This window comes from Calypte anna, chromosome 1, assembly GCF_003957555.1.
Source record: "Calypte anna isolate BGI_N300 chromosome 1, bCalAnn1_v1.p, whole genome shotgun sequence".
In the NCBI taxonomy this organism is placed as follows: Eukaryota; Metazoa; Chordata; class Aves; order Apodiformes; family Trochilidae; genus Calypte; species Calypte anna.
Window position 1 is genome coordinate 93,589,474 of NC_044244.1, and position 24,438 is coordinate 93,613,911.

At 43.6% G+C, this 24,438-nt stretch overlaps 1 protein-coding gene across 2 annotated transcripts in view; it reads left to right on the plus strand.

Moving 5' to 3' along the window:
* Positions 1–14,425, plus strand: part of PTGFRN (prostaglandin F2 receptor inhibitor) — a 68,416-nt gene extending 53,991 nt beyond the window's left edge. For both annotated transcript variants that reach the window (XM_030469004.1, XM_030469005.1), the window contains 3 exons: positions 2,731–2,838; positions 9,354–9,659; positions 10,861–14,425. In XM_030469004.1, coding sequence (XP_030324864.1) covers positions 2,731–2,838; positions 9,354–9,659; positions 10,861–11,027 — 581 coding nt within the window. In that variant the 3' untranslated portion in view covers positions 11,028–14,425. The remainder of the gene's footprint in view (positions 1–2,730; positions 2,839–9,353; positions 9,660–10,860) is intronic.
* Positions 14,426–24,438: the final 10,013 nt, after the last annotated feature.

Sequence of the window (24,438 nt, forward strand, 5' to 3'; positions counted from 1 at the left end):
AATACCAGGATTATTATGGTGCTGTTTTGGGTGTTGGTCTTTCCCTCCCAAGGGATAGGACTAGAGAGAATGGCCCCAAATTGTACCAAGGGAGGTGTAGATTGGGTATCAGGGGGTTGTCAGGCACTGGAACAGGCTGCCCAGGGAAGTGGTTGAGTCACCATCCCTAAAGCTTTTTAAAAGACACGTAGATATGATGTGTAGGGGCATGGTTTAGCTGTGGGCTTGGCAGTGCTGGGTTAATGGTTGGACTTGATGATCTTACAGGTCTTTACCAAGCAAAACAATTCTGTTCTATGATTTTGCCAGTTTTACCTTTGATCAGTGCAACAGAGGGTATGTGGTGGGAATACAGGGATGTTTCTGGCAGATTTTGACTGTCTCTTTGTTTCTGTTGCTGTAATGGTTCACACACGGCTGGAGACTTTTCTGGTTATAATTGGCTGGAGTGCCCTGATCCATGCTGCTTTTAGTCCCCTAGGATCTGGAACTCCTGTGTGTACAACTCCAAAGAAAATGATGGAAAATATCTTGGTTTATCTGAAGATAACTAATCAAATAGGCTGCAAGGGAAATACAGTTGGGGTGTATGTGTGTGTGAATGTCAAGAAACAAACAGAGTTCATACAGAAAGAGTTTGGCTAGAGGCTGAGGAATCAATCAGATTAATCTCTCTTCATTCCCCCAGAAAGATTCCATCATTCTGAGTTGAAGTTGGAGCTCCAGCCTGCTTGTGAAGTCACTGCCTGAACATCTGAACTTCATTCTGGGTCTCTTATTTCCTTAAATATGTTTTATCATAAACATGTAGGAGTTTTGGTTAGTAGTCCACATGTAACATCTACCATATCTCTACCACCCTTTTATCCTTGGCTGGTGGGATAACTTGCTGTATTAATTTTTAGTAGAGGACTTTTGATGTCATCATGGGTACAGAGCTCTGGGATTATATGTCTACATACTGCCCTTATGTACAAAATGCAACTGCTTCTGGGGATGAGAAGAGGGTTGTAAAAAATCATTGGCATAACAAAGAGGAGCTCATTGGGCCCAGTAAGAATTGTGGGGGAAGTTTTGGAAGCCACAGAAGTAGTTACTGCATTGGAATTGGAATTTATTTCTTAGTTCTAGTTTCGTGACACATCAAAGTTTCTCTCTAGAACCTCAGTTTGGAGGTAATGTGATAAGTAGATACGATGTGGTGAGTTATCAGCATAGCTTTCCACACAAATCTGTTGGGGAGGCAAGGGATAAGTGGGTTGTCTTGGATGATTTCATTAGATCTTCTCCATCAAAAGCATTGTTTGCCACTGACCTTCAATGGATTTTAAATTTACAAATTCTGCGCTAAAACAGTTGCATGTAAGAGTGGAGGAAGGCAAATCTTCCAATGTGGGAAAACAGTCTGCGGAGGCTTAAGGATTCCATGTGCACATCAATATGATTGTATGAAATCGTTTATTAACAACTTGCACTCACTTTATATAGAGAAGTCTTGTTTACACCATCTTATCATGCAGGTGGCTTTGTATTCCAATTACACATACCATTCTCACGGAAAGATTCTTCTCACATAATTATTTTCCTCTTCTGTTGCCAATTAAGTTATCTCTTTCCCAGTAGCTCATTCTCTGAAAGCCTCTAACTAGGCCTCAATAACCATTAACCCAATGTGGCCTGAAGTAAGTCAGGATTGCTCACAACCTGTATATTTCTGAACTGTTTCCTCAATATTCCAATGGCTTTTTTTCCTTCCAAACTAGCTTACTGTGCTTGTTGCTGATGTCCTAGAAGTAGACAAGACAGGTAACTGTGTCAGCTAATGGAGTCTAGGGAGGACAAAATGGGTTTTTACTTAATCAGGGTCACAAGTTCCTTCTTGGGTTTCCTGACCCTTTCCACCAAAGCCATCATGGAGGCCATCATTAGCATCAGCTTTCTTCTTCCTCATATCATTTGGTTGTTTAATAGAGAAATCACTATGGGTATTTTGACACATTCTTCAGTTTCTGCCTTGTGAAGTAGAGAGTGCTAGCAATATTGGCATATCTGAGGAGTTGTGGTTTTGTGACTTTTGCACCAGAGATGTAGTACTTGTCAAAACTTTTGTTTTTTAACTTACATGCCTCAGAAGTTAAACCCCACATGTTGTCATGGTGTCTGAGCGTTTCATAACAGCCTAACATTTTTCATCAATGCAATCACCACTTTGCAGCTGAAGGAGTTACTGTACCCTTGGGCTTTGAGAGATCTTTTACAGAAGATGCTTATCTGTGGCAGAACCTGAAGGAAAACCCACAGAAAAGTGTTATCAGATGCACTTCTTGTATTGTTTGTGTTTCAGTTTGGAGCAGAACCATCTGTATTGTTAAAACACTGCTTTGCTCTAACTTGAATTCCTATTGACAGCCTCAGCCAGAAAGATTCATGTTAGTTTAGCCTGAAAATCTGAATGTTCTTGATCTTATAGAGGAGTCACCAGTGGAAGGCAGGCTCCTTTTGTGCAGGACAGCGGAAGACAGACTTGGGCAGCAGCCTCTGTGTTGGGTGACAAGTCTGGCAATTCGGGTACTTTGCCTTAGTGGATAGCTATTTTGGAAAAACTTGCATAACTGCTTATTCCTGCTTCAGAGCTCTCTCTCTGCAGAGAATCCTTCAAAAACATGCAAGAAGGATTTTTGGACACTGAAGAAAAGCCTGTCATGAATAATTGCTTTTACTCTTTTCTAGGTCCTGTGTTTAATGTCTCGGTGCATTCTGACAACCCAGCGGTTTACCAGGGTGAACTGGCAGATTTGCTGTGTATCATCACAATGGAAGGAATTGCACTTGAGCCAGGTATTTTGCAAAATTATTTTACCTATAAATCATTTGCCTTCACCAGTCAGAATGGTAACTAGCAGTTACAACACCATGTCCTTTAAGGGAGGCTGTGTAATTGAGAATCAGCATTGAAATCATATAGAAAAATATAAATGCAGGAGAGCATGTTTACACAGACCAATTTAAAACAAGGTTCTTTGTTTCGCATTCTGAGGAGAGATGGGGGAAGAGTATTCTTGCTGATAAACCCCCCTGTGCTGTTTGTACTAACAAACCCCACTGCTTACAATCTCAGCATACAACCCCTAGGTGGGCCATGGAATGTATTCCTCTTTCCTTTAATTGGAAAAGGGTCCACTGGCAAAACCTGTTAGGAGAAAATAATCTGTAAACAAATCTTAGTCATCTGGCCAGTTAAATTTCATCAAATTGCTGTGAGAATAACTCTGGTTGTTATAACCAAAATTTGGGTTTGGAATGAGTTAAGGTTTTTAAAATGTAATTATATTTATATATACATATATATGAATATAAAATTGAATTAAAATAAATATATATGTAAATACATATATATAAATATATATACCTAAATGTAAAGAATTCTTTATTCAGGCAAAACTTTCATTCTAAGTCACTACAAAAGAGGTGCTGTGCAGAAAATATTACTTACAATGTAGTAGTTGATGAGATGAAGTACCAAGCCTGGTAAAGGTCCATCATTTGGAATTTCAAAGATGTCTGCTCTACATTAAATCTGAGTGTAGTGAGGAAGCAATTTGCTAGATTATAGTTGTGTGCTGCCTGTGAAAAAATTACAGAAGTCTTTAGATTGGGTTCTTGAAATGCTTGATAGGGAGGAAAAGCTGAGTAAACTTTATTGCTGTGAAAAGATTCATAGCTTGGGATACTGGACCCAGCAAACAGTGATGCATATGCCTGTACATATACCTTAGTCCACCCTGTGGTTTCTGCTCTGCAGGAAGCCTCTTCTTAGTTAATGTGTGCCCCAGGTATTGTTGAGAGGCAGTACCCAAATCAGCTGTCTTTCTTTGCAAAGTAGTAATTGCTGGCAGAGAGCATCTGCTGCTGCTTCTGCTGGTGTTGGACAGCTAAAATAAGCTTGGGATTGCCTTGTGAAAGAGGCCTCAGCATCTCTGAAAAGTGACTGCCCTGAGCGTGGCTCTCCTGTCAGTGCTTTGCTGCCGTTGAGTTCATCATGGGTTTTTGTGTTTGGTAGCTTGAGACTGGGAGAAGCACTGACAAGATTAAGATGATCAAAGGGATCAAAATAAAAAGATGTCCTCTTTGAGGAGCTGCTCATGGGCAACTTCATAACCTTCATAAAGGTTCCTAGAGGTTTATTGAATTGATAGATGATGCCTGGAGTTGGAAATCATGCTGTTGCCAGGGGTGATGAGCAGCCCAGTTTAAATGCCAGCATGGTAATCTGTTACATAGCTGGGTAATATCATCTTGAACATGGCAGATCTCTACCTTTGGGCTTTATTTTTGGCTTTTTTTTTTGGGGGGGGGGGGGTGGGGATGGGGGAGGTTGGCTTGTTTTGGCTTTTGAGTGTTTTGGGGGATTTTTGTTATTTTTTAGTTTTGTTTTAGAGTCTGCAATAAGAGGAGGCACAGGTAACAAATACAGCCAAAATGGAGTAAAATTTGGCATTGTGTCAGGCTTTGAGAGAACCTTTCAGTCCATGCTCTGAGTTTCCAATTGCTGAATGAGCAGGATTTGGGGCCTAACTAGCCCTGCTACATGGACAAACCCTATGTGGGCCTTTCATATGGGCCTGAGAAGCTCTTCCCCTCTCCAGTCCTTGCTGGTCCTCTGTATGATACTGGCAGAAGAACAGCTGGAATCTGTGTAACAGCTGTAGGGTGTATACTCTGCATGTCAGCCTGCTTTTTTGGCTTTGGGAGATGGAGGGGACTAGAGGAGTGAGATAGTGGAGCAGGTTAGATAAAGAAGGACCTTAAGGGCTCATATGATAACGAACAGATGTAGTTCCTCAATAGTAACCTTACCCCCCGTATCCCATCTCTGATCTGTGTCTATACATAATATATAATTACAATTTAATTCACAACTGGAATGGAAAACTTCCTTTGTAAATGAGTGCCAAATATTAGACAGACTGAAAATAACAGGACAGTCTCATTGTGGCATGTTGTTAGGGAAACCTGCACCAGGTAATCAGATAAACAGAGCAAGAGTTGCCAGCATCTAGAAGATGACAGATGACAACAGTACAGACATGGGCTGAGACAGAGCAATTGCATTTGACTGCTTCCTGAGGGCTGTGATGGCTTTCAAAGGCTATTTACACTTCTGGTGTCAGACCTGCTTCAGGACTGTTTTAGGCTATTTTATGAGCAAAGAAGAATCGCAGGGAATTTCATAGGATGTTTTGCTTAGTACATTTCCAAAACATTTTGAACACACTTGGTATGCCAGCCAACTCTGCTCTTGTACATATAGGTACTCAACTTTGTAAACATGCTTGTAGATTAGTATGTATGCTTCCTATAATAAACTGAGGTGTCAGATGCCTTTTCTCCTTCTGTTCTGCACAATCAGAAAAATAAAGTACTTCCAAGGACCAGAAAAAAAGTTATATGACCAATGATCTTTGCAAGTGCCCTTCTTTTTTACAGCTAGAGCACTCTGTTTTCTTCTAGAGATGTAACTTATGGGTTAGACCCCTTGTCTGCTAGAGGGAACTCATGATACTTTGTGTGTGCTAGTATGTACCCACCCTGTGGGAAGTTTTCAAAAGGGTGGAAAAGGCTCTGGCATGACTGCTAAGTGCTTTTATTTCCTCTGGTTCTTTGAGACCCTGCTGAAATGGAGCATGTATTACTAAGCTCAGGACATGGCAGCAACTGCTCCATCTAAAGAAGTGCTCCCTTTGGCTTGGAAGCTGTGATTGGTGTTCTGAATTGATATGAGGGGAGTATGTGTGCGTCTGGGGGGGAGTAGTAGTTCCTCTGTGCTCTGGAGATATAAAAGCTGCTGATGATATTTCTGTTAAATACACATTTTCACAAATGATCTCTAGACTTACCACATCACCCCTTTTTTGGCTGTGTGCTTAGGGATTTAAAAGTATTACATACTGTGCCTGAAAAGAGATGGGTTTTTATCTACTCCAGACAGACCCAATGGGCACTCTGGAGAATTTAACAAAACCAGCTTGTTTACTTCTTGTATGGCTTGAAGTGGATTGCTCAGCTCTCTAGGAAGCCCTATTCAGCTTCATTTAAATGTTGTAAACAAAAAGGGTCTCAAAATTGTGATTCAGCACTGTAACAAGATGCTGAGAGAGCTCCATTCTAAGCAGTGAAAGTGTATGGTTCCTAAGAGCTGGTCTAGAAATAGGATTCCCTGTTTTGAGTAGCGCTTGGCCGAGGAAGCAGCTAAGACCCAGACAGCTTAGTCCTGTGTGTCAAATTGAAATATGCATAAAGATGTGCTTTACATATTGATGATCCTCACTAGCTGAGGAGGGGAGGAAGCATAGCACCACTGTCCTCAGAGAACTCTGAAGCATCCAGCTTCCAGGGCTTTGTGCTCCTTCACGAAAGCAGCTGACTTGTATGTCCTGGGGGCACTGAAGGCATTGATTGCTTTCTGAGCTTGGCACTGGGATGTTATCCTTTCCTCTAAATGTGGGGCAAACCGTGTTCAGGTGTCCCACAATGTTAACTTGTGGGTCACAGGAGGGACTGGTTTAAGAAACTTTTATGCTGTTAAGCGTGAGAGTGGTTCTAATGTTTGGGTTCATTTTTGTAGACTGGGAACAAAAATTGTGAGAGTGAACTGTCAACATAGATGCAAGGTATGTGTGGAATGGTACTGATGCTTTTGAGAATCCTGGTGTGTGACCTGTTTTTTATCAGTTAAGACTATGTAAATATGTAGTTATAGCATATACTAGCACTATTAGCAAATATTAGCACTTGGGAGGTGCTAGGCATGTTCACCACTGATCTTTAGAGTACCTGACTTATGTTCTCATTTTGCTACATTTCCCTGTGTTTTATTTTGTGGAAACCAGAGACACATAGAAATGAATCAGATGACTTTGCTGTCTTAAGCTATTTCAAGGAGGATGGTGACAAAAAGTATTCAGAGCCAAATCCTCCCTCTGTCTGTAGTGAGTCACTAATTGCACACTGTGTATACTGACTAATAAAATATGTTGGCATAATACTGTTGTCCCATGTTGTAATTACAGAAGATAGTTTCAGCTATTTCAAAGTGATGAAGTGCCTGCACTCATCTTTGCATGTGGAGGGAAGGGAACTCAAATTAATTGAGACTAAAAGGAATTCCTCAAAGGTAGCAAGTTGCCTGGGAATCTGAAAGCTAGTAGTATCTAAATGTCCTGTTTAAACCTCTTCTAGCAAGTGCAGTGGTGTGTTCAGTGTAGTTGGACTTAGCCTGGCAGGTGTCCATATATTCCTGCTATACCTGGAAACAAGAGCTAATGGCAGTGTTGATGATCTTTGGAAGGATCTGCTCATTTCCAGTGTGACTGCCTGTGAGCTGGTGCTATTACCCTATTTGGCATAAACAGGGAGCAGAGGCAGAGAGTAGTGTACAGAAGCAGAGCTCTCTCCAGCAGAGGCCCTGTTTCCCACAGACAGTGAGTGTCACAAAGCAGAGGACGAAGTTTGGTCCTGTTAGATTAACATGTGTTTAAGGTAATTTTTATTAACTTTGCTTTCAAGAGAAGTTGTCTGAGTGTGATGCCTATTAACTTAATAGTAGTATTTGTAGTATGAGAAGCAAGAGTGATCATTGTGAGGGCTGCTGGTCCATATGACCTGTGCTGACCCCCATGTAGAACTGGGAAGCCCATTTCTGCCATAGGACCGCAAAAGAGGTTTCTTGAGGTTCTGTGCTATCTCTCGCAGAAGATGGCCATGGCAACAAGGGCAGCAAATGCACTGGTGTCTCAAAAGAGTTTGATCAGCCAGCATCTCTGATTGTAACACCTGTTTTCTCATATTTGTGTTTTGTTTTGGAAGATTTGTGTAAACCATTGCACCTTACAGGGGAGTTGATTATACCCCACACAGTGGGTGGTTTTGGTCTGCAGTAAGGAGGGATGTTCCACCTAGACAGCTGATGCTATATTCAAGTAGCAGAGCTGCAGATGTCCCTTCACTTTGAGGTTCCCTTCCTTTCTGAAGTATTAGCTTTGCTGGTAGAGGCTTAAAAAGTGTCTTCATTTACATGTGCAAAGAATTTGAATACAGCACCAGGTTTATGGCTTTATTTTTTCCTTTAGCCTGAAGCTCAAACTTGGAAGTTTAGAGAAGCAAAATCAATTACATGAAAGATCAGTTTTAAATTTTGGGTCAATAATCTTGTATTTTTCAGAGATCTTCATGTTAGCAAGTGGAGTTTTGATGCATTGCCAAAATCACTGGGATTGTCTTAGGTGTGAAACGGTTAAGCACATTCTACTCAGACAGAGATGTTAAGCAATGGTTCCAGTTTGGGCTCACCAGCTTACCCATGTGCCAGAAAGGAAAAACTGTTGATGAAACAAGTGAGCAGGCTTTTCCTGTCTGCTTTAGGTCATGCCAGGTTTCAGACTGACAGGTGCTGCTGGACTCACATTAGCAAAGAATAGCAGTGATTTTTAAAGTAGATACTCAACTGCATCAGCTTATTAGGGTTAAGAAGAGATCTCCTAATGGGATCAATAAGATCTTGCATGAAGGTAGAAAGAGCTAGATGTGTTGATGAGCTCTGACTACCTGTCAGCTGTATTAAATGTTAAAGGTCGAGTAAGTGCATTTTATAAGCTATCTCCTTGGCTAGTAAAACTTGTATGAGGTGTGATGCTTAATGATGTATGACAGTAACCCACAACTCTGGGAAAAATGTATAAAAGCATTGTGGTCAGGATTTGCTCCTGAATACTTGGTATTTTTGCAGGTAATTTTGTGTGCTCTGTATAGAATCCCTGTATTCATTTAGGCGGACAAAATATAAGGAGGCAATCTCCAGGAAAGATCCTCTGACTTAGTGGTTGTGTAGGCCCTGCATGAAGATAGTGATTGAAAATCATTCTCTGCTAGCAAATACCTAGAACTTCCAATCCCTTTTCAGTGTAGTTCAGCATAGCTATAGAACTTATTACAAGACTAGGCCTGTTTGGTAAAAACTTAGAGATGAAATATGAATTTTAGTATGACAAGCAGGACAGTAAGAAATCTCTTTGTTGTCACTAATACAGTCACCCTTTCTGTGCAGCTACATTCTTCATGCTTGTGCATTTCATTGCAGTTCACTGCTTGAATTATCCTGGAAAGGATATGTTCAAGGCATTTTTTTTTTAATTTTTAAAAAAAATTTTTTTTCCAATTATTTTCCTTTTTCTTTCACTGTCAGACCAGCACTGGCTATTCTGCTTGTAAATTAACCTTTCTGCTGAGAAATGTCACTGTGAATACTCTGCAGAGCTCACCAACATGTCCAAATTCTTCTTTGTCCACAAATGCAGATGACATGTCCTTTGATGTCTCCTGGTTTGCTGTGCGCTCCTTTGCATTGGACAGAGAGCCTGTCTTGCTGGCCTCACTGGACCGGAGAGGGATCGTCACACAGAGTAGGAGAAATGGGAGCAGTGATCTTAGCCTGGAGAGAATCAGCCCGCTAGAATTCCGGCTCCGTGTTCATGGCTGTGAGGACCACGACTTTGGGAACCACTACTGCGTAGTGACCCCATGGGTACGATCTGCCACAGGCATATGGCAGCAGGAACCCGACATCAAAGCCAAACCCATCTTTCTATCTGTGAAAATGGATGGTAAGAGATTACAACATGTGTTGTGCAACTTTTTTTTAACACTTCATTATGTATTTCTGTGGCAAATACTCCCCATGGCTATTTTTAAAGGTGCCTGTGATAACCTCATTAGAGTTTATCCTTTTCTACTATTTGCTGCTTCTGATTGCAGATTCTGTAGACTAGGTTGTCCTGAACATACTGGAGTGTTCTCTTCCCTAATCATGTCCTGGTGATGTTTTGTTTCAAGTGTTAACCCTTCTGCTGCCTGCAGGAGGAAGCCTTGGTTTGCAAATGGGGCAGGCTGAAGCAGAATCATGTTGTGATTGCTATCAAAGTGGTGGTAACAGAAAAATCAGAGCTGTGACTCCTTCTTTCCTAACCACAAGACATGCTGCTCTCTGCACTTAATGTCTCATCTGCTTTCCAACCTGAGTTGCAAGTGTTGCTAGACTTCACAATAAGCAAGTTGCATGTACACTGCATTCAGCACATAACTAAGGAGGAAATTAATGCAGGATGGGTTTTTAACTAGTTGCTTTCTTCTCAGTAGTTCCAAGAAGGGTCATATTGGGAAGTTCCATGAACTTGAAAGTAATTGGGAGCTTTTGTTCTCCCTGCTGTGCAGATAATTATTATAACTATTCCTTCCAAACTCCTTACAATTTTTTACCCTGCCTTTTACCTGAGCAGTAGATGCCTACATATCAGATTTCTTGTTTAGGTGCCAACTTTGGAAGTTGATTAGGTAAGGTTGCCAAGAGGCAGTGAATATACTGTATGAATAGTTCCAATCAAGCAAAGTGTAGAGCAGTCCAGTCCTTGGTATTTGGAAGCATATTACAAAGAGCACAGCTCAGAGTCTGCCTCTGAGGGGGAACTTTTGTAAGACTTTCGTTTGGAGGAACAGGTAATGAATACATTTCAGAACTAGCTCTAGCTTTCTCACTTCACGGTTCCTCTGATGCTTCCAGCCTCCCTGTGGCTCTGAAATGGTGGAGAAAGAATTGTGATGAGGAGGTAAGGGAGTCTCTTAAGAGGCATGTTTTCCAAACCTCAAAAGGTAGAAATTAAGAAGGGAAATGAGGTAATTTCCATATGAAGTGATTAAGCTGTCCATGACTGAATAATGTGGGATTTTCTCTTTTGTAAGGCAAAAACAAATAAAGGAGATCTCTGAATTTTCTCAGTGATGTCTAACTACTTTGCCTTCCTTTTTCAGTTCTGAATGCTTTCAAGTATCCTCTGTTGATTGGCATTGGTCTGGCTACTGTCATTGGACTCTTATCTTGCCTCATTGGCTACTGCAGCTCCCGTTGGTGCTGTAAGAAGGAAGTGCAGGAAACAAGACGAGAGCGTCGCCGGCTAATGTCAATGGAGATGGACTGAGCGTGGAAGCCAGACACACTTGCATTTTGTGAGAGACTCACAGGGTTCTTGGACTGTGCTGAGACACTCACTCATGGGCCCAAACAAGATGGAGCATTTTCTCTCTGATTTCATCCTGGACCTCAAGCTTCTCCTTGTTACACATCATGTCCTGAGAGCATTCAGGCCATATTCAGTGACTTGGAGTTCTCCTTTTCTAGCAGTAATTTCTGCATAAGGATCATGTCCTACTAATGTGCAAACTCTTGAGCCTTCTTCCAGCAGGCCCTGTGACAAAAGTCAGTTGTTTTTTTTTTTAATTATTTGATGTTTGTTTTATTTTTTCTCCCTTTTGAAAAGCTATCTTATATGAAGCCATGATGGGCAGGCCAATGGGTAGAAAGTATTAGACTTCTATTGTATTAATCAATCTGCTTTTCCTGTTCCCTTTCTGTGTCCACCTTGGTGTTGACCTTGACTTCTCTTTGTCTGATTGAAGGCTGGATTAGGTTCCTCTGCTGGTGCCTCAGAATGCTGTTCCAGCAAATAACTGATTCATGGTATGTCTCCTCTTCCCTGGCTTTCAAAGGGTTTGCAGTTAACCCCCAAAAATAACTTGCCTGGAGATCTTTGAGACACTTTTTTAAAGCTTTGTTTTAAATTTTTGTTTTCAGTGCTCAAAGCTCTTTTAGATATGCTGAATAGGGGCTAACTTGGCAACTCTGAAGACTCAATTCTGAGGAGCATTTGTTGGAAGTCTGCTTATGGACACCTTCTCCCCACCACACCTTCTTTTTTTCCCCACTACAGCTGCTCACTTTGTGCCTGAGACGCTGTTCTGCTTGTGGCAAGGGGGCACATCATGTCTAGAGGCAAGGGCCCAGACTTCTGTTGGCCTCAGGAGAGAGGTGGGAGACCTACCCCACTGGTGATGCTGTGACTTATGAAAAAAAAATGGAAGGATCTTTTTCTGTAGTTGGCCAACTGATCACGTTGAGAGAAGATTTTTAAACTATGTATTACCAAATGCATAGACAGACTCCACTGCTGCTTCTTCCAGTCACTCAGTCGTAACCTTTGAACCCATGAGAGGAGTCAGAGATCTGCAGTACCTGAAGCGTGGCTCAGGGTAGGAATAGGAGCATGCCCAAGAGAGCAGCAAGAATCCTTCAAGTTCCAGTCATCCTGGTCTTGTGCATGGACCTGTAGCAGGGCTCTCCCCATGGGTTTGAGACCTATTCCTAGGTGCTATAGTACAGAAGTCCTGCTTCGGTCTTCCACATACACTTATCTAGCTCCTGAATGAGAGCATCTCCTTTTCCAGGCAGTTCTGTCTTCCCAGCACAGCTGGTGTTTTAAGCAATAAAAGTCAGAATAAAGATACTGTGTATAAACAAACAAGGAAGTAGGACTATACTGCAACCTGACATCACAACCAGAGTTCGACTTGCATCAAGAAGGGTGAGAAATGTAGAGTTGAGACAAGGGCTCAATCCTTTGCAGATTTTTTTTTTTTTTAAGATAAAAGATGCTAAAGGAGAGCATACACAGAAGGTAGTGTCCATGGTGTGCTGTTGCCAATCTTAGACATTCAGTATGTATTCGGTCTGTTTCACTAATAGCTCATCCCACTGCACATTCCAGGGAAGCTCCAGATCTGTGCTATAAAGGCTTCATTTTGCATTATTATTTGTGGAACTTTGCACTCAACAGTGTTACTATTCCAAAGTCAGGATTTTTTGTGTTTTCTTTGTGTGTGGTGGTGTTTTGTTTTGTTTTATTTGTTTTTTCCTCTCTTGCATTGTGACCTTTGTTCTGAGGCTGGTGTGAGGATTTTTTTTCTAGAAGGCTGTTATTCTTCCTGTATGCAAACCCACATGTAAACATATGTGTATACATAGAAGTGTCCAATGATTTTCGGAAGCTGAATGTGAGACATCTTAAAATGGACTTGATTTGCAGTGTTGGGGATTGCAACTTATTTTTTGGTTCTCTAAGATATTTCATGTGGTGTTCAAAAGTGGGACAGCCGAGGTCTGTAAACATCTGAAAGACTTCTGCCTGAACATTCATAATATCTTTTCTTTCTGGCCTGATGTTTTCCCTACTGGAAGAGCTCTATGCTGAAGACAGATGTATGTGCTTCTGCTGAGGAACATGGCAGATGCAGTCTCTAGCTTCCACTCTGAAAGCCCAGAAATCTGTAGCAGTGCTTTCCAAAGGAATGAAATTGAAGGAAGGGTTCACTCATATTTCTTTGATAGCAAGAAGCTTGCTTTCGCTCCTTATCTGTCTAATGTAGTGAAATCTTGCTTTTTCCTTGGATGTCCTGAAACATCATTCTTATGTTTGGGATGCTGGCTGTCCTTCCCAAGATCTAGCAGCTTCTTTCCTGCATTAGCATCTGTGTTCCTCACAGAAGGCTTGTGGCATTGGGGCATCTTGGGAGGGGTGCATAGTGGTGATGAAGTCTGAAGCACAGTATCAGTCACTTTTTGTCCTTCCAGACTTAGTCCATGTTTATGTGCTCTTGGTTAAGTTTTAGGGAGAGAGGGTCATGACTGTAATGCAATAATGAGGGACTGAATGAGCAGGGAACTGCCAGCTGTTTCCAAGCACACACCATAGCACATTTTCTCCCTGCTGGAAAAAACTCAGGGTTATTTTGGTCAAACCTCCCTGCTCTAAAGAAAGGTCCCCATGTCCTTAGCTAATGCTGGCCTTCCTTCATGGTCCATAACAAACCATCTTTTCATTCCAAGTAAAGCAAGTTTCCTGCTAGCTCGTACTGCTGCCAGCCCATTGGAATGCAACGTTGCATCCCCTTCCACCTTCGCTGTATTTGGAAGGCTATAAGCTGTGGGGTTAGACTACCCCCCAGTTTCCTTCTAATCGTGCCAATTTTGTATTATCCCCCTTTTTAAAAAATAGAATGGGAATCTTGTCTCTCTGAAAATGAAAAAGAAATATCTATTTCACTTTTTATGGTTTCTTTTTTATTGTTATTTCCTGTGTGACCATGGTTTGTGTGAGTGAAGATGTGTGTGCATCTGGTTGTGCATTAAACCTGCAGAGTATCAGGCAAGTAAGCTGCCTCAGATGCAGTGCAAGCATCCATATCCTCTATGCTGCAGCCTGTGGTATTGTTAAAGGATCCTAAGGGCTCACGTTGATCTTCCTCTGTTCACGTTGCCGCATCTCCTGGTTAAGCTGGTGAGTTCCTCCAGGCACTTGGAAATTCAGTCCAAGACAAGCTTGAACATCAAATAGCAGAAGAGCAAGATATTTTCTTTCTTTTCTTTTAGTTTCAAAGTTATAAAGTGTTTGGCACAGTTCTGGAATGCAGGTACCGAATAGTTCTAACAGTGCTGTGTAAAATGTTTCTTTTTATGTTTAAAATAAAGAGCGAGCCTTTTTGATTATGTCTGTGCTGTACGTTTGGATGCTTGAGCTATGGGCTGTTCTTTACTTGCATGGAGTATGGAGACACTATTGTTGAAACAAGGGTATCAAACGTAAACCTTACAGTCCTGTTCCCAGCACTGCTTACCTTGTAAAAATAAGCATGAGCCCTATTCTACAGTAAGTTTTAAATATTTGCCTATGTTTGTGTGATAAATTGGGGAATGTAATTGGTTTCTGAATCTATCCTGTTTCTACCCCATTGTAAATCAACCTTTTTGTTGGGGGAGTTTCCTTTTGATTACCTAGGGCCAGGAGTCACTTAGGAGTGTGTTCAACATATGCTCTAAAACCTGGGCATTAGATGTTAAGTTGTCTTTGAACCCTTCCTGAGGCTTCTTGTTTCCAAGGGAAATCAATAGTGTTGGAAGTAAACTTCCTTACCTTGGTAAGTAAGTAAACTTACCTTGCCAATGGCTGAATTTGGGATATTTTTCCTCCCAGCAAGCATGTAAGTGTAGTATAGCAAGGAGGTGAGTTGATCTCCAACAAGAACTTGCTTGAGGCAAAACTGGTTTGGGGAGGACAGGACAGGCTTTGGCAAAGTCAGTTTTTGTTCAGACTGGTGCATGCTGTGTCCAAGATGGCTACAGTGCAGGCCAGTTGTCAGCAAAGTGTGTATCTGTGGTTTCTTTTCAGATGGTGGTGTTGCAGCTGGCAGGGAAAGATGCCCTCTATAGAGCGTGCTTGTGGGAAGCTGGGAGGTGGCACCAAGCTGTAAGTTCTTAAGGGGAAACAGAGACCATCAGTTGAGATAAAATATAAATGGTCTCCAATCCTTCAGCAAAGCCTTTGGCAGCTGTAGATGTTCAGCACACACGTGCCCATGAGTAATGAGTGGCATGCTTGAGGGACAGCAGCTGCTGGCCTCTAGCTGTGCAGGTTACAGCTTACTGGTAAGTTTGGATTAGCTTTATGAAATCCTATTGCCTCCCCTATCCCCTGGAATGACCTGGATCTTAATACAGTACTTGAAAGTGTGCTAGAATCTTATCATAAAAAAAGAAAATTAAGCCAAAACTTGAAGCGTGGAGATGAAGGGGAATACTTACAAGTAACTTGTCCTAGTGTTGCAGTAGATGATGGATGTTAGCAAGCCTCCAGCCTCACCTTATATCTGCCATGGGTTCAACTTGGCTGTCTACCTACAGAGGTTCCTAGCTGTCCAGTGTTACTTTTGTGTCAACAGGCTCAGGCAGCATGCCTGTGGTCATTCCACAGCAGAACCCTGACCAGTCCTAAAACCTCCACTGGTCTGAAGCTGACTGGAGTTGAGTATGATGTGTGAGAGAACTTGCCTCCTCTTTATCGTGTGAAGGCTGAAGCTAGTCATACAACTCTTCCAAGGAAATGTTATGGCTTTTGCCTTTTCAGGAAGACTTTCCACATTTCTCTGATTACCACAGAGGGACTGTGGTCTGCACAGCAGGTATCAGGAGAGATGGTGTTTCAAGGAAGAACCTCTAGCAGCTATCCAAGTGTGGGACATTCTAACCGAAGAAAAAGCTACTGCTCATTCTTGTGCAAGGTAAGTGCACCTTAAATACTGCACGTAGCCTTCTATTGAACGGCCCTTGGCCAGGGATCTCCTTCCATTACTGAGGAAAATGGTATTAGGCCATAGCCAGCAGATGATTGATACTGAGAGCTCCAGGGGAATGCCTGGGTTATTGAGGAAGCCAGGTTCTGTGGATTTCCTGAGCTGCCACAAAGACAAGCTGTTCTCTGCCTGGCAGCCAAGTTGCATTCCGCAGAGTACCAGAAGTGTAAGTGCATGTCTGCCTCCACCTCTGCCAAGGGGTGGATAGAAAGGCAGAACTTTCCAAAGCAGATTTTGTGAAAGCAAGTTAGTATTGTATTATATTTGGTGTTTCGTGGGATTTTATATACACGCCAGCATGTATTGGGCCTTAGACTAGACCACAGACTTAGTGTGGGTGCACCTCTGCTGGCTTGAGAAGTTAATAATGAAACTTCAGATAGATAGACATGAACTTCTGTTTCTTATTAGCAGCTTAACCTGGCTCATGCTCTGTTTCCTTGTTTGTATAATCCTGAAAATTATTTGGCATATTAAGCAGTTGGCAAGGAGTCTCAAAGATCCAAAAGTTCCTGAAAGTTGCCCAAAGGATAGTGCTAGAGAGAAGGTGGAGAATGCTTCCAGAGCATTTCCAACAGAGCTAGTGGTACAAATGTACTGGTTACTGGGAATCCTAGAACCCCCAGAAATGTCTGAGAGGACAGGACTGGTGTTGCCTTTCTCAAGCCAGAAGCTTAACATGAGCCATCAGTGTCTGCTTTGCACCCCAGAAAGCCAACTGTGTCCTGGGCTGCATCAAAAGAAGTGTGGCCAGTGGGTTGAGGGAGGTGATTCTCCCCCTCTGCTCTGCTCTTGTGACACCCCACCCGGAGTCCTATGTCCAGTTCTGGGGCCCCCAAAATAAGGACAATAGAGCTCCTTGAGCATGTCCAGAGGAGAGAGAGAAAAATGATCAGAGGGCTGTAGTACCTCCTGTATCAAAATAGGCTGAGGATGTTGGGGTTGTTCAGTCTGGAGAAGGAGAGGCTTTGAGGTGATCTTACAGCAACGCTCCAATAACTGAAGGGGGCCTACAAGAAAGCTGGGATAGGACATTTAGCATGGGTGTGTAGTGAGACAAGGGGCAATGGTTTAAAATTTGAAGAGGGAAGATTTAGATTAGATATGAGGAGGAAATTCTTGGCTGTGAGGGTGATAAAACACAAGAACAGGTTGCCCAGGGAAGCTGGAATATCCCTTCCCTGAAAGAGTTCAAGGCCTGGTTGGATGGGGCCTTGAGCAACCTTATCTAGTAGGAGGTGTCCCTGCCCATGGCAGGAGGGTTGGAACTAGATGATCTTTAAGGGACCTTCCAACCCAAACCATTCTGTGATTCTTGTTGCCCCCATGATGCATGATGTGCAGTGACTGCAATGTTAGGGCTATGGAGAATAAAGAATATATCCATGCTGCTTAGCATCTGCCTAGATACATGGAAGCTGTGTGTAGCTACAGCCCCAATGCGGGTTTTGAATGCAAGTACAATAGTACTAACTCCCCTTTGGTTTTCAGGTACATCCTCTTTCCTTCTGTCCCCAGTCTTGTTTGCTCATTTCCTCTATGTTTTGTTCCCTCTGTCTTCACTCTCTCATTTCCCTTTTCTTTCCTCCTGGAATATCTTCTTGCCTTCCTATCTAGACCAATGGTTGTCTCTGCATCTCTAAAGGACCATGTCTTTCTGTGTTCATCTCTGAGGGAGAGCAGGGGTATATTGCTGCAGTGCATTTTTTAATCACCTGCTGAGAGCTCAAGCTGCAGAATTCCAGCCCCGTGCCCACTGCAGTTCAGCAGTGTTTTGTAGCCTCTGCCCTCAGGAGGACTCCAGACAATAAGCAAGGAACCTAAGCGTCTCTGATGGGGAAATGACTTTAAAGAGACATCAGATTCTCTTTGCCAGAGCAGAAGGGGCAGATTTTCTTTCTAAATCAGATGATTTTTGGCCTGCTTTCTCCCCAGCAGCTACTTGCTATCATAACACAAATGCTGCTCAGCTCCTGAGCAGACAAGCAACCACTGTGCTGAACATTGTACCTAGAATGAAGCAAAGTAATTTCTCAAGGTAATTATGATGGGATAGCTACTCCAGGGTCTTGAGAAACAGATACCTAAAGAATGTGCTTTATCTGACCTACTTTAGCCATGCATTTTAGTGTAAGGTAAGTACTGAAAGTACTCATTTCTCACCATTAGCTGTAAAGGAAAGTGCAACTCTCCTAAGACATAAGAATTAGGCAAGATAAATTTATAGAAGCATTGGCCAGGCAGGTAGGGGCAGAGAGGAATAAGTTAATAGCAGCTTCTTCTAGTGATGTGATAAGGAAAGAGAGAGGAAGCCACAGCAGTTAGCTGTAGTCATTACTTAGCCAAGAGACAGATGATGTGTCTTTAAGATTTCTCTGACAATTATTCTAACACATTTTTGTGAACACAGTTCTAGGATGGATTTTAATCTCTGTTTTGTTACTTGTATAACATCTCTGCCCTGAATTACAGCTAACAGAACATACCTAATCAACTAGTTCAGGTGCATGCTGAGATGCCCTTGCCTGGTGTCATACTTATCTTTTTCTTTCTCTTCCTTTCTACCTCCCACAGTCCCCTGCATTCCTCCAGTTGCCTTTCCTTGGCCTGTTGTTTGTAGACTGTGTTAACAAAATGGCTCTCTTGGGCATGTAATTGCTGTGCTTAAACCCTCCCTTACTTTGTGTCAGTGGTGGCAGCACCATGTCATCTGAGTGTCACTTCTTCCCAACTTCACTGAGACCCATGGTTCAGTGGTGAGGGATGTTCTATAAGTCTCTGGGAGTAGCAGGGGAGGTGCTGCAGGCTCTCTTCGATGGAAGGTGTCACACAAAACTAAGATAACTGCTGCTGTGTTGTAGTACTGGGTGCATCCTTTATCAAGTGGCAACTCTGAAGGAAAAGTTGCTTTCACACTGAGACTGACAATCCAAGCACAAAGAAGTGAGATCTAGTTTGTACGTTTGCTGTAACTCTTACTGACATCTCTGTTTAATCAAAGCTGTGTACCCTGCAGGCTTTCCCTGGAGTTCACTGTAGATCCTGCCTTTTGTTTGAAGGAAATTTGTTTGGCTTAGCACAAATGTGACTTAGCCTTCCTGTTACTATAGCCAAGATGTCCTTCTTTAGTGCAAATGAAGGATACCAGCAGCAGCAGTATTGCTTGTACTGTGTTCTGCTGTTCTGCTCTTGGGATGCTTGTGCAGCAGTGAGGGCAACATAGGGCAGTGTTACCAAGATGTCGAGGAAGGTGAAACGTGTTGGATATAGGAAAGCAACACCTGCTTCATGGACAAGTATAGTTATTTGGCAGCCAAACACATCCAGACCACTAACAAGGATGTTAGATTTTGACTCAAGATCTCATTCTAGACACCCCTCGGGTAACAAAAGCTAAGTTTCTTCAGACACCTCTGTATGTGTACTTGCAGAGAAGCTTCATATGCACAGATGAAGAATGCTTAAATGCTTCAAGAAGAAGTGAAGTTGGCAGATCTGGGCTTTTAAAAAGGACCACTCTGGTTCTGCTATCAGACCTTGTGAAACTATTCCTATTCCCACAATCTTGGAGTGGGAAAAAGGGAATCGGTTTGTGTAGATGTGCTAAGGCTTTGATCTTAGGTGTGCTGTTAGTGTAGTTCTGCAATGGCTGCCTTGCTTTTTAACTTTAGGGGCATAGCTGTGTTGCACTTCAATGTTTTTAGTGCTTAGGTGACCACACTCTGGACAGAGTATTAGTGCCTTGGCTGGTAAAGATGGGACTTTCTGCCTATGTACATGGCAGGGCTTCCCCAGGTAGCTTTTTTGCCACTCTCTGGTAGTTACAGCATCTCCCTTTTAAGCCCCAGTCCTGCAGTTGCCTGCCTAGGGCTCCCATATGGTCTGCTCACTGCAGCAGGTTCAGGGTGGGGAAAAATCCATGTGCTTTCAGGTTCACATGCTGTCATCAGAGGGAGTCATGTGCTTCCTGAAAAAGGCCTTGGAGACCGTCTGTATACTTCTCGCACTAGGAAGCATGTATTTTGTGCATCCTATACTTGGGTCTGTTAGGGGAGCAGCTCCCTACTGTAGCCAGTGGTGCAGTGGATTTTGACAGCTGGTGTTGTCGTTTTTCTCATCTTAGATGTTTTTAACCATTGGCTGCAGCAATGGCTGTTTAATTCCTGTGCTAACATTTCCAGGGCAGCTATTTAAAAAAAATTTTAAAAGCTCTTGCTTCTGGAAATCCTGTAATCGAATCCAAGCTCTGTCAATCTAATTAGTTTTGAAGTGCAGCATCTCCATAACTTAGAGACCTAAATAAGCAGCTTAATGTAAAAACCTACCTTCTCTCTCAACACTTAATACTGTTCTGTATTTCCCCACTAAAGTTCCTCCTAAACAACAGCCCAGTGCAGTTGCTCTCCCACTTTCTCTCTCTTATCCTCCCTCCTCTCTTCTCCAGCTTCTGCCCTCACAGTGTCTGTCAGGAATCAAAACAATCAGGTGCAACCCTCTGCTGCTCTGCTTCAAAAATTCTTTAAGGTTGCTGCTTGCTTTAAAGATGCTGATGCTGCTTGTCATTGTGGAGAGGTCCAGGGGCAAGGCATAGCATCTTCTGGTGTCTCTCAAGATCCAAAAGGAGCAGGGGACTGTGCTTGCCAGCTGCTCCATGAGGTTATCTGGCCCTGCATGTGCTGCAGTGGGGGATTTCTAGGATTTATGGAGAACAGGTGCCATCTCAGAGCCAAGTATGCAGCCAGAAGTGTGGCCTGATGCAGTGCAGGGAAGGGCAGCTGCTGAGCAACACCTCTTTGCTGGCTCCTTCCTGTGGTGTTGCAAGGAGCTCACAGGGAAGACATGGATTGGTTCCCTTGGTACAGCATCCCTCCTGGTCTCCAGTGGCACTTTGTGCATCAAAGGTGAGATGTCATAGAGATTTATGTCAGAAGTGCACTGTTGTCCCTAACTACAAAGACTGCTAGTGCTAGAGCTGTGGCTCTGGAAAATAAAGATTTTAGATCCATTTTGTGAGGGTAGATGATAAAAAAAAAAAAAAAAAAGGAGCACTTTTTATTAGGATAAGATAAATGAGGCATGTTAGTCAGGCTAAGTGTGCTTGCCTGCTGCTGCAGCAATATTAACACATCTCACTTTCCTGAAGGACTTTGGTGTCTCTGCTGTGCCATAGCCAATTCTGTTCTTGCTTGACTCTTTGCAGTAGAAACGATGGTGTAAATGTGAGCAAACAACAGTTTTCAAAAAAAGCTGTGGGCATTTTCCTCCTAGGTCAGCCTTGGCTGTCACTACTGAGAAGTGCTAGACTCCTAGAAAGCTCCAGTTACACAGGACAGGTGTTTCTCTGCTTCCTAGGCTGTTCTGCTCTTAAATGTCAATTATTTATTTTTTATAGTGTTTTCTTTCCACTTCTGTACCAATGATACTTTGTTTTTCCATGCAAAACAGTTAAAACTGCCTTTCTGTGCTGCAGTGGGTTTTGCTCATGAAGACCTTGCCCTTGCTGTGCATTGGAGCCATGTCCCACCGTGGCCCAGGACACGCAGAATTAAATAACAGAAGCAGTCCTTCTCACTGCCATGAGAAAAGGTTGCTATTTTATTCACTTTAGGCTAGCTTTTCTCCTGCTTCTGTGGTTGTCTGGTTTTCCTGGGACTGGTTTGTGGTTTGGTTTGGCAGTAGAGAGATCTTTATCCACCGAGATCCTGCTTGGCTCCAGCAGCCCAAGGTGAAAGCCCATGTAGCTGTGAGGGGAGCTCCCAGCAAAGCGAGCCTGGCTTCAGCAGTCACAGGATTTGGGCATTTGTGCTACATCAGGATGTTTCTGCCCACGAGGACATGCCCGGGGGATCATGGCTGAGCTGGCTGGCCTTGGGGAAGCCAGGCAACAGGCCGGCTCCCGCTCCATAATTGGGGGAAGTAACCAGCTGCCTTTGATGTCTGAGCCGGGCTGAGAAAACCTGACTGCAGACTTCAAAGTCTGTTGCGCCAGCTCCCCTGATTATCTGTAGGCTGCTGGCGCATCCCCCAAGACTGTCAGATTATCCCAGCTAATGCTGTGCTCTTCTCCCCCCCCCCCCTTCCGTTCTTCCACCATGCCTGGTGCCAGCCCTTTGCTTTCCAGCATGCAACCTCCATCCCTCCCTGTCCTTCTGCCCCTCCCTGGTCACTGTGGGTATGTTGCAATGGCACTTCTAGGCAGGGGACATGCCTTCTGAGATCTGTGTATCACAAGCAGACAAAAGCCTGCTCATAGCATTCACCCCTGGACTGTATTCCCTCTTCCTGTTTGGTCAAGATTAGCCTGCAATGCAGGGAGTTCTCTGCGGTTGCCCCTTGCAAAGCGCTGAGATATTTCAAGCCAAAGAGACATCTTGTGACATTCCCCTCCAAAAAACCTCTGGGGGACCAAGGCTTTCCTCCATGCTGCTCCAGGGCAGCTTGTGCAGGCTGAAGGGTGAGGAGGGGGCTGTATTGCTTTTGCCACCTGCAGCCTCTCTGCTAGGACCTTGCTGCCTCTACTTAGTGTCTGATTCCTTTGACATCTATGCTTTGGTGCTTGAGGAGCCACAGGATGCTTGTCTGTGAGCACAGAGCAGGTCACTGGTGAGGGCTGGCTTGGGTGGGAGTGAGAAGGTGGTAGAGCCACAGGGTTGAGCAGAGTCCTCAGAGCTCATGCTCATTCCAGAGCAGTTGGGTTTCAACTGGGATGGTGCATAACAATAACAAAACCTTAAGGGGGAGCTCTTTTAAGTTTTTTTTTCTCCCAGAGCAAGTGGCAGAAAACCCTTCCTATGTAAATCTGGATTTGCCCAAGACATTGCTTTATGTCTGATTTTGTTTGGAAGGTAGTGTTGATTCACTGAGATTTTTCAGAAGGTGAGGTAGGATCTCCTGTGATGTGATGGCTGTGGGCAGAGGAAATCACAGCTGCCTGAACCCCAGGCACCCAAGTGGGGTGAGGGAACTCATGCAGGTCATGCAGAGGATCTGGGCTTGTAGCCTCTCCCCTGTGCTTGTCTATTTGCTTTTAGGTCTTAGCAGTCTCTTCTCCTTAAAACCAACACTGACCATGGAGCTACCTCCTTCATCTTCAACAGGATGTCACTGTGGATGTTGACAAATTCTGCTGTGTCCTTTTATTTAGAGCCTAACTTTACCCTGGATGCACTGGGCTTGGTAAAAACCTCCATGCTCCATGTTTGGTGGTAGTTTTCTGAAAGCTTTGGCCCAAAGTGGCTGAGCAGCAGCCAAAAAGAATGCCTGTAAAGGGATCCAGAGGGGCAAGAGGAAAGATTATGGGTATGGAGTTATGCAATTAAACATGGTCATCACCTGATTGAAAGCCAAAGTCAGTGCTGTGGGCAGCCTGACCTCCAACCTTGTGCTCTGGAGCAGAAGAGGGTGGGAGTTTGCTGGGGTGTGATTAGAGGTGGCCCTGCTGCTCAGGTGCTGGCTGTGCCAAGAGCCAGAGGTCAATAGCGCTTAGTGCTCATGGCCCTGGTGCGGCATTTCAGCTCACCAGGTGAGGTCTATGGGCACATGCCTGGCTCAGAAGAGGTTAAATCCCCTGCTCCTTGTAGGCATGGGCTTGGCCCACTCTGTGCTATCCAAGAAGCATACTCTCCCATCACTTCCATTTGGTGTTGTCCCCAGGAAAATAGGGGAAGGGGATCTTTCTTCCCATGGATTTGGCTTCCCTGTTGTGGATTCTGACAGCAATACTGTCTTTTTAAAGGATTTTGTTACCCTCTTCCTTTTCCTGTCTTGTGTGGCTAATAGCCCTGCCTTATGTCTGGTTGTACTGATTTCCCAGGGAAGAAGAGAATAAGTTTTAGACTGTGCAGTCCCAGGAAGAGGGAGCTGTTGGGTTTGTCCACAGAGCACCATCATTGCCAGTGATAGGGCTGGGCCTGGCAATTCCATTCTCCCCAGTTTCTCTATTGCAAATGTAAACAGCAACTCATGCATCATTAGAGTTGCAAGCTTGGAGTTTAACTGTCCCTGTGTGTATGTTTATTGGCACACTGACTGTTGGAAGCTCACTGAGGTTGATCTCCAACTTTCTTTTCTATTTACTCTATCACTGTAGCAGAGATGCTTTCCCTCCTCCAAAGTGGTAAGCGGGCTGGCTTACTGGCAGCAGGATCATCTCTGGGGCACAGCTGGCAGAAGGTTGCACTTGGAAAGCAAAGCTCTTCATCCCTTTCCTTCTGAGACAGGAGAGTTTCATCCTGTGGCAGGGAACAGAGGCCTGCCACACAAGTGATGGCTGTGTCCTACTGCTGGAATAACAGGATCTCCTCACCACCAGGCATGTCTACCACTTATCAGACTCTGCCATATCTACTCACCACATCTATGGAGGTAGCA